General features: G+C 47.1%; 1 protein-coding gene across 9 annotated transcripts in view; it reads right to left on the reverse strand.

Annotated features, from left to right (window-relative positions):
* Positions 1 to 17018, reverse strand: part of LOC147103064 (adhesion G protein-coupled receptor B2-like) — a 1231153-nt gene that overhangs the window by 22156 nt on the left and 1191979 nt on the right. For 8 of the 9 annotated variants that reach the window (XR_015072890.1, XM_085962346.1, XM_085962351.1 and 5 more), the window contains one exon: positions 4646 to 4750. The exons of the other annotated variant lie outside the window; for it this stretch is intronic. Coding sequence is in view for 7 of the 8 variants with exons in the window: in XM_085962346.1 (XP_085818472.1) it covers positions 4646 to 4750 (105 nt within the window). In the remaining variant the exon portion in view is untranslated. The remainder of the gene's footprint in view (positions 1 to 4645; positions 4751 to 17018) is intronic. 9 annotated transcript variants of the gene reach the window in all.

Here is a 17018-nt window from a genome sequence, read left to right on the forward strand (position 1 = left end):
TCAATGTTAGATGCCTGAAAAGCTTGAGTGTGCCCAATGTATAAATAGCAGCTAGCAGCCCTGCTATGAGTCAGGGTACACCATTTTATTATGAAGGGAGAATTATATAAACATATGAGGTAATGTATGATTTTCCTGTTAAAGTGCAGCTGTGTATGCTATAAGGTTAAACCAGTGTTGTCCAATCCATGTGGATAACTGAAGTCAATGAAAATAAAATGGGGGGAGACGTAAAACAGGCTGTCGACTCGCTGTCACTCGTTTCATCGCACAACGTCAACATCTACCCCAGTAAGTCAAATGATACGCTGCATTATAAGGACAGAACTGTTTGGTCATTAATGTGCAATATATTCTTCTTCTGCTAAAGTGAAATTGTCTACATTTAAGTCCACAAAGTTTAATTGCTGTTAAATAAATACTGCATGAGTTCAATTGTTATTTAGGCTGAAGATCAGAACCCTGTCTTTGTCTTTTGTAGTGTGATTGAAGAGGCTGCAGATGTTCTGACTCTGGTGGTATTTTCTGTTCCAAGGGACCACCTCTACTTTTTATTACATTTTTAAAAGTGTAACACAAAAATTTGATTGTGACTCTTGAAGTATAATGGGCAGGAAATGATGATGGGAAGGGAATGGTGATGGGAAGGGAATGGTGATGGACAGGGAATGGCAAAGATGGGCAGGGAATGGCGATGGACAGGGAATGGTGATGGACAGGGAATGGCGAAGATGGGCAGGGAATGGTGATGGGAAGGGAATGACGATGGACAGGGAATGACGATGGGCAGGGAATGACGATGGGAAGGGAATGACGATGGGAAGGGAATGACGATGGGAAGGGAATGGCGATGGAAAGGGAATGGCGATGGGAAGGGAATGGCGATGGGAAGGGAATGGCGATGGGAAGGGAATGGCGATGGGAAGGGAATGACGATGGAAAGGGAATGGCGATGGGAAGGGAATGGCGATGGGAAGGGAATGGCGATGGGAAGGGAATGGCGATGGGCAGGGAATGGTGATGGACAGGGAATGGCGAAGATGGGCAGGGAACGGTGATGGGAAGGGAATGACGATGGAAAGGGAATGACAATGGAAAGGGAATGGCGATGGGAAGGGAATGGCGATGGGAAGGGAATGGCGATGGGAAGGGAATGGCGATGGGCAGGGAATGGCGATGGGCAGGGAATGGCGATGGGAAGGGAGTGACGATGGACAGGGAATGGCGATGGGCAGGGAATGGCGATGGGCAGGGATTGGTGATGGGAAGGGAGTAACGATGGACAGGGAGTGACGATGGACAGGGAATGGCGATGGGAAGGGAGTGACGATGGACAGGGAATGGCGATGGGCAGGGAATGGCGATGGGCAGGGAATGGCGATGGGCAGGGAATGGCGATGGGCAGGGAATGGCGATGGGCAGGGAATGGCGATGGGCAGGGAATGGCGATGGGCAGGGAATGGCGATGGGCAGGGAATGGCGATGGGCAGGGAATGGCGATGGGCAGGGATTGGCGATGGGCAGGGATTGGCGATGGGAAGGGAGTAACGATGGACAGGGAGTGACGATGGACAGGGAATGGCGATGGGCAGGGAATGGCGATGGGCAGGGAATGGTGATGGGCAGGGAATGGCGATTGGAAGGAAATGGCGATGGGCAGGGAGCGGTGATGGGCAGGGAATGGCGATGGGCAGGGAATGGCGATGGGCAGGGAATGGCGATTGGAAGGAAATGGCGATGGGCAGGGAATGGCGATGGGCAGGGAATGGCGATTGGAAGGGAATGGCGATTGGAAGGAAATGGCGATTGGAAGGAAATGGCGATGGGCAGGGAATGGCGATGGGAAGGGAATGGCGATGGGCAGGGAATGGCGATGGGCAGGGAATGGCGATTGGAAGGGAATGGTGATAGGCTGGGATTGCATACTAAATAAAAACATTCTATATTATGTAGATAGACAGCTGTTAGGAGCAATAGTTTACTGAATATAAACCACTTCTATTGTAGACAACCAATCTCACAAGTGCCACTCTCAGAATGTTCTGTAGAATAGCTAATTTTGTACAGTATATATATTCTATACAATAGATTTCAAGGAAATTATACAAAGTGGATATATTGTGTGGAATGTGTTACAAAGTCAAGCTCAGAGGAAGTGTGGGTCAGAGAAGTGAGATTACAGTTCCGTGGCCTACACTCGGTTTGTGCTGGTTTCTCCGCAGGAAGTGCAGGGTCACAGAATTAGACCTGATATACAATGGATATTATGCAGAGTATTCACACTTGGCAGGAATTCATTCCCATTTTTGGATAAAATATGTGTTTGTTAAAGTTACTTGTTCAGAAAGCCCAGTGCACTGGAGTTTCATTGGAGATACTGTGTGCAGTTCTGGTCGCCACACTATAGGAGGGATGTGATTGCATTGGAGAGGGTGCAGAGGAGATTCACCAGGATGTTACCTAGGCTGGAGCGCTTCAGCTATGAAGAGAGTCTGGACAGGCTTGGGTTGTTTTCTTTAGAGCAGAGAAGGCTGAGGGGGGACCTGATTGAGGTGTACAAAATTATGAGGGGCATAGATAGGGTAGACAGAAAGGAACTTTTCCCCTTAGTAGAGGGTTCAATAACCAGGGGGCATAGTTTCAAGGTAAGGGGCAGGAGGTTTAGAGGGGATTTGAGGAAAAACTTTTTCACCCAGAGGGCGGTTGGCATCTGGAACTTACTGCCTGAAAGGGTGGTAGAGGCAGGAACCCTCACAACATTCAAGAAGCATTTAGATGAGCACTTGAAACGCCATAGCATACAAGGCTACGGACCAAGTGCTGGAAAATGGGATTAGAATAGATAGGGCTTGATGGCCGGCGTGGACATGATGGGCCGAAAGGCCTCTTTCTGTGCTGTATAACTCTATGGCCTATAAATTCAGTGGCCTGCGCCACCAGTTTGCGCCCAAAGAGGGCTTTTGCGCCTCTGGCCACAACCACCGCGATATTTAGCGGGGCGCTAATGGCGGCGTTAGCCTGTAGCGCTGCGCCGCCACCGATGACGTCATCGGTGTGCGCAGCGCCCCCGCTACCGCCCCGAGCGCCATATTAGGTCGCAGCCGCCTCTTCCGCGCCGGCCGCAAACAGCGACTGGTACACAGGGGCCTACCTGTGGCGGTAGTGGGGCGAGTTAAGGTGGAGGTGCGGCCGGCCGGTTTTTCGGCGGCCGCCTGCCCACACCTCCGTCCCCGGCCTCCTACCCCCTTCTATGTACTGTACACTTGAATTTTGAACTATAGTCTGATTAAAAGACCAATTTTATTGATCCCATCCTTGTCATTGATTGTTAAGCTAATTCGTAATTCTCGAGGTCCGAACAGTAGTAAGAGAAAGTCTTACAGAACCAAATTTTTCTCTGCACTACACGTGCTGTTAATTTTTAAACACTGGTCGATCACCAGTGGCATTGCTTGCATGGACAGGACCAAGTGTAGTTTTCTGGTGAAGTGATGGGGATCATTAGACCAGGGCACGTGGATGTAATTTAGTACCAATTTTAAAGTCATATATTTGTCCTTGTTTTTATATATCGATTTTATATTATAATTTATGGTTAAATAGCAAAACCTACAACAATTTGGGAAGCAGAGAGCTAAAATTAGTTGGAGCATAGAGCTTTCTCTGTGGTACAAATTTAGTTGTTAGGAGAAGCAAAACTGCTTTGCTCTGCCACTACTGGGAAGGTGTAATGATAGCGTGCCAAGTTTACACAGGCAGCATCTATTATAAATGTGGACATAAAAAATTTCAAATGGAAAAGTTGGTATGAAGTGTGAATAAACACAAGACTTTTAATATATTATAGATTTTCATCCCTGTTTTAAAGAGCGCAGAGATGAATTTGTATGAGCACTTGAAGCATTTGTTCAAGAACAGTATCTATTGTAATGTTTACCCTATTGTTAGGCACCTATCTAATATTGGTGAGGTGTTGTCATGATTAAGAGTCTGGGTAGAAACCACAATGATCACAGTTCATAGCAGGTCCCTCACATCATTTATTAAAATAAAAACAGAGAATGCTGGAAATACTCAGCAGGTCAGGCAGCATCTGTGGTGAGAGAAACAGAGTTAACGTGTTAGGTCGATGACCTTTCATCAGAACTGTTCTGGCCATTTAGGACTGAGATGAGGAGAAATTTCTTCACTTAAAGGGGTGTGAATCTTTGGAATTCTCTACCCCAAAGGAATGCGGATGCTCAGTCGTTGAGTATATTCAAGACAGAGATCGATAGGCATTTGGATATTAAAGGAATCAAGGGATATGGGGATAGTGTGGAAAGGTGGAGGTGAGGTAGAAGATCAGCCATGATCTTACTGAATGATGGAGCAGGCTCGAAGGGCCAATTGGCCTACTTCTGCTCCTAATTCTTATGTTCTTATGAAAGATCATTGACCTGAAACATTAACTTTGTTTCTCTCTCCACAGATGCTGCCTGACCTGCTGAGTATTTCTGTTTTTATTTCAGATTTCCAGCATCTGCAGTATTTTACGTTTCTATCATTTTTTAAAACTCTGCCAATTAAAATTTGAAATAAAGAACTAGGACACGCTGAATTCTGAGGCACCATAATATTCCTCAAATAAACAATTACTCTTCACCTTAAATCCTGAGGGTTCGGGATCTCGGAATCTGTCCAAGGTGTGGAATTTCTGGTTTAGTTCATGATAGAGTTCTGAGTGACGCTTCCTTGTGTGCATGACTTTCTGCGAATCAGAATGTTAAAGAGGAATTAAAACAATGACTGAAAAGCAATGAAACCATTGTGGGAACTGTGTTCATACCTTGGGTGCAGTTACACTACAATGTAAAAGTAAACAGTATTGGGGTAATCTTAACCAAACTCGCTGGGTGGGAAACCCATGAGATCGGGTGGAATGCCGGTTTTACACCCGCCCAGTATTACTCTCCAATGACTTCAATGGAAAGTGAAATCAGGCGGGATAAAAGACCAGTGTTGCACCCAATCCTGTCAGTTTTCCGATGGGCGGGTTGGGTTAAAATTGCTCCCTATAACTGGAGTCATGTCTGACTGCACAGGGTTGAGTGAGACACCCTCTCAGCAAGGCCACATCTCATTATTTGGGTTTGACACTAAATAGGTGAAGAATTCCTCTCTGTGTTGTGTGCAATGAAATTGTAAATGTGTTCTTAATAAACCGGTTACAATTTTGTTACAGATAGTGCACAGAGGAGAGCTTCCGCATGGAGTACAACTCCAGCACAGTGTCAAACAATTTAGAACAATGCTTCAGTGATCCACTGGCTCTCCGGGGAAGCATATGACCTGAAGCTGAGTGTTTGTCCAATGTTTTTGCACTTTCAAAAAATGAAACATGTATTGGCCCAGAAATTCGGGTCTCCACGGGTGAGTACGCACGGGGTACTCACCCGTAGGCCCAATGGAAGTGCCGGTTTCGTGTATGCACTGCGCATGCGCGGGAAACCGGAACTTCCGTTCCCTTAAAGGAAGGGGTTCAGAGGTCGAACGCGTACGCCGGAGAGGCAGTGCGTGCGCATGGAACTTACGTTTTTTTTGCAGGTTTCTCCGGGAGGGCAAGTCTCCAAGAGTTACACATGTAAAAAGCAGGCACAAGGCCTGCTTTTAACAAGGTAAGTGGTGAATTAATTAAAATTAAAACATTTTTTCCACAGGTTTATTATTTTTAAATACTTTAAAGAAAGGTAAGTTTATTTTTAGTTCCGTTAGAAAATGTAATTAATTTTTTCAAAAATTTAAATTATTGTTTAAAATGGTTATTTTATGTAATTTATAGTTATTTTAAAAATGTGATTTAAAAAAAAAAATTATTTGAAGTTTTAGTGATGTTTTGGGGCTTATAGTATTTATAGTTTTGACAGCTCTTCCTGTCAATTATATGAATGGGCATTTCCCTGCTACCATTGGCTCTCCATGGCCCACGTGATCCCAGGGGACGCATCGAACTAACTGCACCCCTGGGATACGCAAGCACTGTGCGCCGGCAGTTGGAGCAGGCCCAGGATCGGAATCCCACGCGGTCCCACAGCTCAATGGCCGGCGCGCTAGGTAAGTGCAGGTCGGGGGCTTGCACCCGCGGGAAGCCCCTGACCCGAATTTCTGGGCCATTATCTGGGAGCGAAGAGTGTGTATGTAAGCACATCTTTGCAGCGTTCTCTCAAGGCCCAGAGTACATTATTTTGAAGAAGGCCAGGGGAGTTATCCCCAGTGTCCTGGTCAATATTTATCCCTCAATCAACATCATTAAAGAAACAGATTATCTGGTCATTATCACATTGCTGTTTGTGGGAGCTTACTGTGCACAAATTGGCTGCCGCATTTCCTACATTACAGCAGTGACCACACTTCAAAAGCACTTCATTGGCTGTAAACCACTTTGGGACGTCCTGAGGTGTGAAAGGCATTATATAAATGCAAGTCTTTCTGTCTATATGCTAATCACTCAATTGGAGTGCTATTTCAACTGACTTTCAAATTTAACGTTGCATCCCTGGGTTTCCCAGGCTTCCTGAAACTCGCCAGTGAAAGCAAGGCGAGAACACAATGGCAATTGAGATGACTGATTCAAACTCATGGAATTACTGCAATAAATACTCAGTACTCAGCTGCTTTTTTTCCTATTAGTGGGAAAGGGTTTGTTCACAGTACTTTTGTTGAGAGTTTACTTTCTACACTTGGGTGGTTTTCTGAATCACGTAAGGATAGGTGGCACTTTGGCTGCCTTAGATTGGACCTCAGAAGAGGACCAATATCCCCAGCACCAGCAGCAGGCTGTTGTTGACAGCAGAGAGGGGAGTAGCAGAGGGGTGCAGCACGCAGGGGATTCTACCTGCGACACAGGGTGTACAGGCAGAGGCTGAGTTTCCTTGATGTGTCGGAACAGCAGTGCTTCAGGAGCCTCAGGTTGTCGCGTCAGATGGTGGCAGACATCTGCAGCCTCCTAGAAGAAGACCTAGTGCCCACTGGACCTGGTGGTCATGCGTTACCAGTGGCTGTCAAAGTCACCACTGGCCTCAACGCTTTTGCCTTCAAATCCTTCCAGGACTCAGACATCCTGGATATGTCTCCGGCAGTCAGCAACCCACAAATGCATAAGGCAGGTGACTGATGGGCTGTTTGCCAGGGCCAGCGATTGTGTGAACTTCGCCTGTGATGACACCAGTCAGAATGAGCGGGCGCTTGGGTTTGCGTCTCTCTGGCTGGCTTCCCACAGGTGCAGGGCACCATCGACTGCACACACTTGGCAATCCAGGCACCCCTAGATCAACCAGAAATATTCGTGGACTGCAAGGGCTACCACTCCATCAATGTGCAGCTGGTGTGCAACCAGAAAAAGATATTTCTGCAGGTGTGCACAAAATTCCCGAGGAGATGCCATGAAGCTTGCATCCTGCGGCTGTCCAAGCTCCCTGACCTCTTTGGACCTGGAAGCACAACTTAAGGGGTGGCTGCTATGAGACAAGGGATACCCATTTAAAACTTGGCTGATCACACCCATCAGAAAACCAACCAATGAATCCCAACAGCACTACAATGAAAGCCATATGACCACCAGATGTGTGATTGAATAAGCCATTGGCATGCTGAAGATGCACTCCAGGTGCCGAGACAGATCTGGAGGCGCCCTTCTGTACACACCAGCCAGGTGTCCAGAATGGTTGTGGTGTGCTGCGCTCTGCACAACATTGTGCAGCAGCGAGGTTTGGACCTGCAGGAGGAACAAGACGCAGAGCTCAGATCCTCTTCGGACGATTCCGAGAAGGAGGAAGGTGATAAGGGCAATGTAGCAGCAGCTGCTCACATTGCTGCCCAGCGTGCCCTTATTAATGCAAGGTTCACTTAGGCTGCACAAGTGGACTGATGTCAGAAGCACATGCAACGGTCACTCTTCCTGCCCACACCGCCCCGCCCCCCCTCCCCCACCGATGCTGCTGACACAAAGCAGTCCTGCAAACCACCCCATGATCATCCCCCCACTGGTCCCTGTCAATTCATGTCTGCCCATTCATCATCAAACAAGTTAAAAGACAACTTGCCACCCAGCAACCAAGAATGGGCAACACGGGTAAGTGTTGCAAAAGAATAGAATTTATGTGATTGAATTCAAGAACAGAAACTTCACAACATAACATTATCTCAGACATCCATGTGCCTACCCTTATGCAACTACAAAACTTTACTCTTCCTTTTCCTACCGCTCCTATGTGATGAAACCCCTGTAGATTCAGCAGTGGTAGAGGCAGGCTGCTCAGATCCCTCCTCTGGCTGCTGAGATGCTCTTGGCCGACATCCTCTGTGTTTTGGAACCTGTGAGGGCCCCGCCAAAAACTGCTCCACCTGCACCTGTACAGGGCCAGTCTCAGCCATCAGGACACAAGGCAGCATGTTGGGTACTGATTGAAGGGGGGTGGCAATGGGTGATTAGTGGAAGCACTTTGAGTGGAGTTCCCCCTTGCATATCCCCTTTCGCCATCATCCCTTTCATGGCCGAGCTGCACTTCACTGTTACCACTTTGCTGGAGAGCAGCTTCTTGCAAATCAATGGGGCACTATAAGACCAAGGCTAAGGTATCTGTCATCCTGTTTAAGGCAGCAGACATGTTGGTATCCAGAGTGTGCATTGCCGTGGTCAAGGCCTGCATGGATTCATGTGTTTGCCACGTTTGATGATCCACGGAATTGGTCACTCTATCCATGCAAGGAGACATTGTCGCAATGCACTGCGACATTAACCCACTCATGCTTGAGGTGGACTGCTCCATTCTCCCTGCAACTGTGGTCAGTGTGCTTGGAAGGCCAGTCAGTACATTGCACATTTTCTGCTGCTGCTCAATGATTCTCCTTTTCCTTGACGGCCCCCGGTGTACAGCATCTGTGTCCAGTTGAGCAGAGCTTGGAGAGGGCTTTGCCCTCCGACGCGGACTCTCCACAGCTGTTCCTACTAACACTCTCTGCTCTTGCTGACTTGTGAAATCTGAGTCACCAGGTGAAAACCCAACTATCTATCTTACTGATCCCACCGAAGTGCGAGTATCTGAGCTGGTGCATGGTAAGAACAAGTCCTGTGATGGTGCTTCCTCAGAAGGAATCAGCTCCTCTGACAATTTGTCGTCCGCTAGGTCCATGGACTGCTGCTGTATGCGTGAAGGTCCTGGCAGAAAGAAAAGACATGAATTAGTCCTGGCAAGGTAAGTATGTGGCAACTTATTATGAAGATGATCATATTTCACTCGCTGTTGAAACCAAGTCAACATGACTGAGTGCCTTATGACATGTGGGTCGCTAACATTTAATTGTGTCACCAGGTAGCTGGGAGATCCCCGTCTCCACATCTCCGACAGCCAGTGACACCAAAACACCACTGATTGCCAGTGCCTTCTCCTCTGCAGTTGTGAGTTGCAAGATCTGCAGCAGCCTACCTCTGGTTCTCTCCCTCATGTTCTGTGATCTTTTCTTGGGCAACACAGTAAGGAACAGACCTATGAGTGACTGTAATAGCATGTGTTGACCTGATGGATCCAGTGCATTTATTGAGGGTGACTATCAGGAAGAGACATGAAATTGCATAAGGATGAGTGGCAGTGGTGGATGGATAGATGAGGAAGTGCATAGAAAGAGAAGGATGGGTGCGCAAGGTAAGTGAGAGTGAGGTGTGATGTGATGGAGTAGGCTTGAGAAGGCAGAGTGAGGGGGTGGGGTGATGCGCACAGCAGGATGTAGGTGAATGTACAACTGGAGTCACCTTTCCTGCACTGAATCCAGGAGCATGGCACAATGCTCCTGCTGCTGACCTCCTGGGCCACCTCCAGCCACACCTTTATGGCAGCAGCAGGTTTGTTCTTCCTGTTGGTGGGAAAGAGTATATCTCTCCGGCTCCTCACAGCCTCCAGCAACACATCAAGCAAGGTGTCATTAAAGTGGGTGCAGCCTTTGATCATCCTGATTCCATGGGAGTTCTTCCTTTGTTGCTTCCAACTCCAAGCGCCTGTAAAATTCCATCTTTGGATTGGCACTTTAAGATTTAAGTTGAGATCGCGTCATGTGGGTCCTCAACATGTCCGTGCCGTGCAATCGACACCAAACCCGGAAGTAAAATACTAATGAGCTGGCTGTGTTAAAAAGCCACAGACGCGGTGAACTAACCTCCAGGTTTCCCACGTGATATCGGACACCCACCCCACCAGCTCCCAACGCAGATCCGAGGTAATACCAGGGCCATAGAGAGAGAGAAGTCAAGAGAGTCATATTCTACACTGGGTGGCAGGCTTTGTCACATGCTTGTGATTCGAAGTACAGGAAACTCTTTTTTATCCAGCACCGACAGGACTGGCATGGTGCCGGTTGATCAAAAAGTCCGGATAACAGAGAGGTATACTTACCGAGGTACGAGAGCCCCGTACACGGCCACAGGTGCAGGAGCCCCGGTTACACGGCACTTGTGCAGGAGTCCCGGTTACACGGCCACAGATCCAGGAGTCCCTGTTGCACAGCCATAGGTGCAGGAACCCCGGTTACACGGCCACTAATATATAGTAAAACTAACCTGAACCTACTCCTGAATTTTGCCGGTTAAAAGAGAGTTTCCTGTAGGTAGGATTGCTCTTGGCCTGAAGAACATGTTCAATGGATTCTTCTCCAATTTTTCACTGTTCTCAAAGAGCATTATTCTGTGTATTTTCTGCAAACTGGGATGGGTTATAATTGGCAGTCAACTGAGGAGCCAATCAGAAATATCTGCAATAACAGCCACTTATTAGCTGCTAAAAAAATGCAGCTAATGCAAATGTTGGCTAATTCTCCTGTGTACAACAGATGCTTCCAGTGATTTTTGCACTGATAAGTGGGGGAAACCCAATGCCTACATTAGCGCATGCCCTTAATACCAACTATTCTCCTTCTCACTTATAAATATTACAGCCTGTGATCAAATAATTATTTGTGGAAATGCTATCTGTTATCATTCGTTAACACCAGGTATAATACATATGCACCAATTCATGCAACTGTGAGAATGAAATCATATAATGTGCCTTAACAGCAGCTATATATTAGGAGTGTCAAACTGTATGCAGGAAATGCAACTAACAGTTGCCTGTTATATTGGGGTTGTCTTATCAGCTCAGGTACATAATTATATTGCCTTAATACTTCATTCATTTCCATTGCGAGTAATGAAAAAGTGACAAAGGATGCAAACATTCCTTAATTTGCAGTAACAGCAGCCATCTCCTATGCTCGGAAAGAGTCATTTTGACACAGTACAACCTATAAATACATCTGGTGCTCGGGTATCCTTTTTATGTCCCCAGTCTGAGTGCCTGCATTGTATGGAAGAGTTAAATTCAATCATGTCATATTAATAACAAGTTGAATGCCAACCAATTTAGAAAGGGGTTGCAGTTCTGTTAGCTACAAGCTGACCCTGTGTACGTAATCTTTCACTATTGCAAGGTAGTATTTTTAACAGTAATATGCGGTACTATTATTCAGCTCCGCTTCTCAAGTGCAGGTATGACGTATCACAGAAATATAACTGATGGCGTAGCCATTAATGCTAATAAATGATGTGTCACACTTCTTTTGCCTGCTCAACACAAAGAACTTATTACATGCAGCTCACTGATTTCCTTCATATTTAAAAAAATCATTGTTTCCTGCCATTTTTTGGTAGCACCTTCCCCTGATAGCCCACCCGAGGGAGATAACAGAACATAGGAAGACTGAACCCAGGGGGGTGATTTTCCCACTGGAGGCGAGATGGAGGCAGGTTTCGGCTTGGGTGTGTCTGAAACTCGCCTCCACTGATAGTTTCCAAAAAATGGAGATTTTCCCATGATTGGCCACTTGATTTCAGAGGTGTGGGATGTCCTTGCTCAATTAGTGTTTTGGGACTGAAACTCGCCTCTGTTGACAGCACTTTTCCAGTCTGGTTTTACGGCTTCTTGCTCCCTTGGCTCATTCCACAGCATTTCTGCTTCTCCTGCACCATCTCCAACATCTTTTGAGATATGTATATCCAATTCCAAGGCAAAGGCCTACCCGAGGCTCTCAGGTGAGGCATTGCAAATGTTGTTTGAGGGGGTGAGAACTAGCATGGAGGTGCTCTTCCACTCGTCTCGGAGGGAGTGGCCTGACAACGAAACCAAGGCTGTGTGGGTACAGCTGGCAAGGGATATAAGCTCCAGATCTGTGTGTAGATTGGGAGGCTGTTTCTGTGTATTGATGAAATGCCATCCCTGTTGGAAAGCATTAACATGATTTGATGCCAAAATGTTGGCGTTACTTAGCCTTAGGCAGCTCCACATTGCAGGCAATGCCACACTTGCGTTGTCAGGTTGGTGGCCTGACTGAAAGGAGGCCAGAGAGTCATGTCCATTGTCAATGAAGTCCTAGCATGGAGCCAAGGACATGTGCCAACTTGGCCAACCTATACAAATCTGGCCATGATAAGTTCATCCCTTGCATCCCTGGCAGCCATGTGCTCGCGTGCTGCCACTGCCACTGGTCGAAACACCAGCGCTCTGACCTCCTCCTGCTGCTCCTCCTTTGCTGCTCCTCTCCTGCTCCTCCTCCTCCTCCTCAGCTTCCTCCTCCTCCTCATCTGAGGAGGGCTGGAACTGAGTCGCTTGCTCATTGGGAAGCTGCAAGCCACAACGCTGTGTAATATTGTGCAGTGTACAGCAGACCACGACCATTCTGGAGTCCCTGTATGGTGTTTACTGCAGAGCTCCACCTGATCAGTCAAGGCAATGGAAGCGCATCTTCAGCAACACAATGGTCTGCTCTATGATGGACCTGGTCGAAGTGTGGCTGGCGTTGTAGCACTCTTCAGCCTCGTTAGCTGGCCTCCTGATCGGCACCATTAGCCACTTCTTCAGGGGATAACCTTTGTCACCAAGGAGCCATCCATTAAGTTGGTTTGGTGGATTGAAAAGCGGAGGAACATTAGAGAGCCGCAGGATGAAAGAACCGTGGCAACTGCCAGGGTACATGGCGCAAACATGCAAGAACTCCTTCTTGTGGTTACACATCAGCTGTACGTTGAGGGAGTGGAAGCCCTTTCGGTTGACAAAGATAGCTGGGTTGTGATGGGGTGCCCTAAGGGCCACATGTGTGCAGTCTATGATACCCTGCACCATTGGCATGCCTGCCATATTTGCGAATCCAATCGAACAGGCGGTTATACTTGTTGATCCCTTGTGAACTGGATGTAATTGTGGGCCTTAGCAAAAAAGGCATTGGTAACCTTGGTGATGCACCTGTGGCTGCTGACTGGGAGATGCCGCTGGTGTCTGCTGATGATCCCTGGAAGGAGCCTGAGGCAAAGAAGTTGAGTGTGGTGGTGACTTTGACAGCCACTGATAAGGGGTGTCCACCTGTTCCTCTGGGCACCAGGTCTTGCTGCAGCAGGCCGCAGATCTCTTGGAAAACCTCTCGCAAAAGCCTCAGCCTCCTTTGGCACTGCTGCTCACTCATGTTGAGGTAGTTCATCCTTTGTCTGTAAACCCTCTGTGGGGGGTATCTCCTGTGGCGAGGTGCCTCGATGTGCTGGCACCTTCTGCCCTGTGCAGCATCAGGTGGCTGAGCAGGAGGTTGGGGTTCCTGCTGATGTTGCTGCTGAGCTGCCTGGTTCTGCTGCTGCCCTGGAAGGTCCTCATCCTCATATGAGGTCCAAGGTGAAAGGAAATGAATGTTTCCCATTCTGCGTGCAGATGCCTCCTCTGGGGAAGCGCTCATTGTAAGCGGGGTGAGGGTCTTCACAGGAGGTCCCACAGTTGATGGAGTCAAGCTGTAGCACCTCCGACTTCGGAAGGCCTTCTAAAAGTGCTAAAGACCTTTTAAAGCCAAGGTCTGGCACCTGCAAGTAATCATTGCTGCAGTGAACGAGGTCTTGTTAGACCTGCAGCAGTGAGGAGGCCACCCACGAGTCAACCCGCCAGGTTTACCTGCTGTGGTTCAGAAGTTACGTGAAGCATGCCGAAATTATGGGAAATTCATGAGGGCCTCTCAAAATAGGCTTAGAGAGGCCCTTAACAAGCATTTGCAGACGTTAATTAACGCAATGGCCAGCTGGAGGCGGGAGCGTTTCCCGACCTCCAAAACCGGCACTGGCAAAATCCCATGGAGGCGGGTTGGAGTCGGGTTTCGAACCCGACCTCATTGATTCTAATTTTCCCGCCTTTCCCGACCCCAAACCCGCCTCCTCCGGCGTCAGAAAATCGCCCTCCATGTCTTGGTATGAGGGTAGTGGGGCAGGCTAGAACATGAACTAGGTCTTTAAAATGAGAGGTATAAATAATTTGGACTCAGCTTGACTTGCACTGTGAGTATAGAACCGGAGAACACAGGCATAAAATGCTCAAAGGGACTACATATGAGGAGATACTTTTTGTTCCCCCACAGAGAGCAGTGAACATATGGAACAGACTCCCAGCAAAAGCAGAGTCAAATAGCTGCTTAAAAATGCACATGTAATGCATTAAAAAAGAGCTGATAGGAATGGGATTGAAGATTATACAGTATATATAGAGATAAATAAGCATAGAAAGAGCCAAATTCTTCAAGGGAACCAATAGTTCCTGTGCTTCTGGGACCATGGAGTTGTCACTTGTGGAGAGTAATCAGCCCAGGCTAGATGGACAAGAATTGGATTACCTTTGAGGGGTCAGGGGGACATTTTGCAGAACTTACCTTCAGGAATTTAGTTGGATGGAAATAGGTAGGGTAGATTGCAGTCTGTGTAAAGGGCGATTTTAATGACCTGAATGGAACCTTTTTTTGTCCCTTGCTTTCTTAAGTCCTAACCCAGTCTGTGGTACAGAGAACTGGTACGTTAATCTGTGGTGTTACCGAGCCACTGCCTGTCTCTTGTTTTTGTTCAATTCACTAGACGGTAATATAAACATATATTGGCATTTCAGGAGCAGAGCTCAGCAGAACACTTAACCTCTCTTGACTGCAGCTATTAGTCTTGTGTTGTTTTCAAGCTGAATAAAATATTTTGAAAGGAGCCTCCAGCCCAGTGCAGCAACATGCAATGATACTCCATATTTTAAACTGCAATCCAGAGCACTAAAAAGCATGGTCATTCAGAACAGCAATTTTTACTCAACCATATCACCATGGCCTTCAATCTACTTAATTCAATGAATTAAGCTCACCAACATGTTGAACATATCAATGATATTGCCCCATATTTGTAACTATGTTCTAGACTTGTGATGAACATGCTGTGGGGCAACAAATCTTTCTGTATGGCAATGTAATGAGCAGCACTGATTGGATTTTGGGCTGGAGCTGAGTAATATTTACATTTTTTAAAAACCACTTTCATATGAGCGCTTAGAAAGAAGAGCTTGCATTTACAGAGCACTTTATCACCTCATCAGAAATGTCCCAAAGTACTTTGCAAATAATGTATTCCTCTGAGATTCCTGAAGATAAGCTCTGCAAAATGTCTCCCTGCCTAAACCTCTCCACCTCTCTACCTCTCTTTCCTCCTTTAAGATGCTCCTTAAAACCTAACTCTTTGACCAAGCTTTTGGTCATCTGCCCTAATTTCTCTTTATTTGGCTCGGTGTCAAATGTTTTGTCTTATAATACTCTTGTGAAGCACCTTGGGACGTTTACTACGTTAACGGTGCTTTCTAAATCCAAGTTTTTGTTGTTGCGATGCTGTCACTTGTACGTAGGTGAATGCAGCAGTCATATTGTGCACAGTAATGTCCCACAAATTAAATAAATGACCAGCTAATCTGTTTTTGGTAATGTTGTTTGAGGGAGACAAGTTGGCCAGGACACTGAGAGAACTCTATGGGCCGGAATTTGCGGTGGGAGGCGTACCTCCGGAGTATGCCACCGACCCGAAAAAAAATACAATCCCGGGCTTCGGAGACTTCGGGTCCTGGGCATGCAGGCGTACGCCTGTGTAACAGCCCACGGATCCCAGAGACACAGGCGGTTCGCGTCCCAGGGGTCATGTGGCCCAGGTGCTCCTATCAGAAAGGAGGATTCCTCATAAGCTTATGAGGATTCCATTTACGAATGGAATCACCATTAGCATATGAGGAATCCCCAAATAATTAAACAATTTATACAACTGCAATAAAAATAAATGTTTCCATTTTAAAATTAAATTGAAATTCCCTTTAATGAAACATTTACAATAAAAATTTAATTTTTTGGAAAATAATTTTAAATATTTTAAGCCGGGCCAAAATTTACATAAACGAATTTTAAGTGTTTGTGGATGACTTTTTATTTTTAATTTGACATTTATATTAACCCTTACGTCCAGATCCCTCCCGAAGATAGCCTTGAGTCCCGACCTACCTCCTGATCCTGTCTCCCGACCACCAGGTCCCTCCCGAAGCTAACCCCAAGTCCTGAACTCCCCTCGCACCTGGCCCCCAAATCCTGACCTACCGCCCGATGCTGGCCCTGACCTCCAGGTCCCTCCTGAAGCTGCCTTGAGTCCTGACCGCCCGCCCCCCACCCCGATGCTGGCCCTGAGTCCTCGAGTCCCCACCTACTTCCTGATGCTGGCCCAGACCTCCAGGTGTCCCCCCGATCCTGGCTTCGACCTCCCTCAACCCCCCCGCCCCCCCACTGCTGATTGTGGCTGCGACCTCTCTCCCGATCTAGGCCCCAAGTCCCGACCTACCTCACAGTCATTGCTGGGCATTTCAGCTGTTCAGCACTGGGCTGAACGCCACAATAATGATAATGAGCAGGCAGCACCAAAATATTCGTGCTGCCTGCGTTCTTTCTGCGGGCGGTGTTGTGTCTGGATATAATAAGACACAGACTGCAGGAGTAACGGTACAACAGGTGTTTCCTCAACGTGACTCACAGTGGAACTGCCTGTACAGATTACTACTCAGTGCTATATACAGGTGTGGTCACTGCCGGTACTACAGTATACATGAGCTGTAAAAAGTAGTTCCCCCCTTAAAGGTATATACATTACAATT

The sequence above is a fragment of the Somniosus microcephalus genome, chromosome 20 (genome assembly GCF_052327205.1).
Source record: "Somniosus microcephalus isolate GS21.2 chromosome 20, FLI_Smic_1.0, whole genome shotgun sequence".
NCBI lineage: Eukaryota > Metazoa > Chordata > Chondrichthyes > Squaliformes > Somniosidae > Somniosus > Somniosus microcephalus.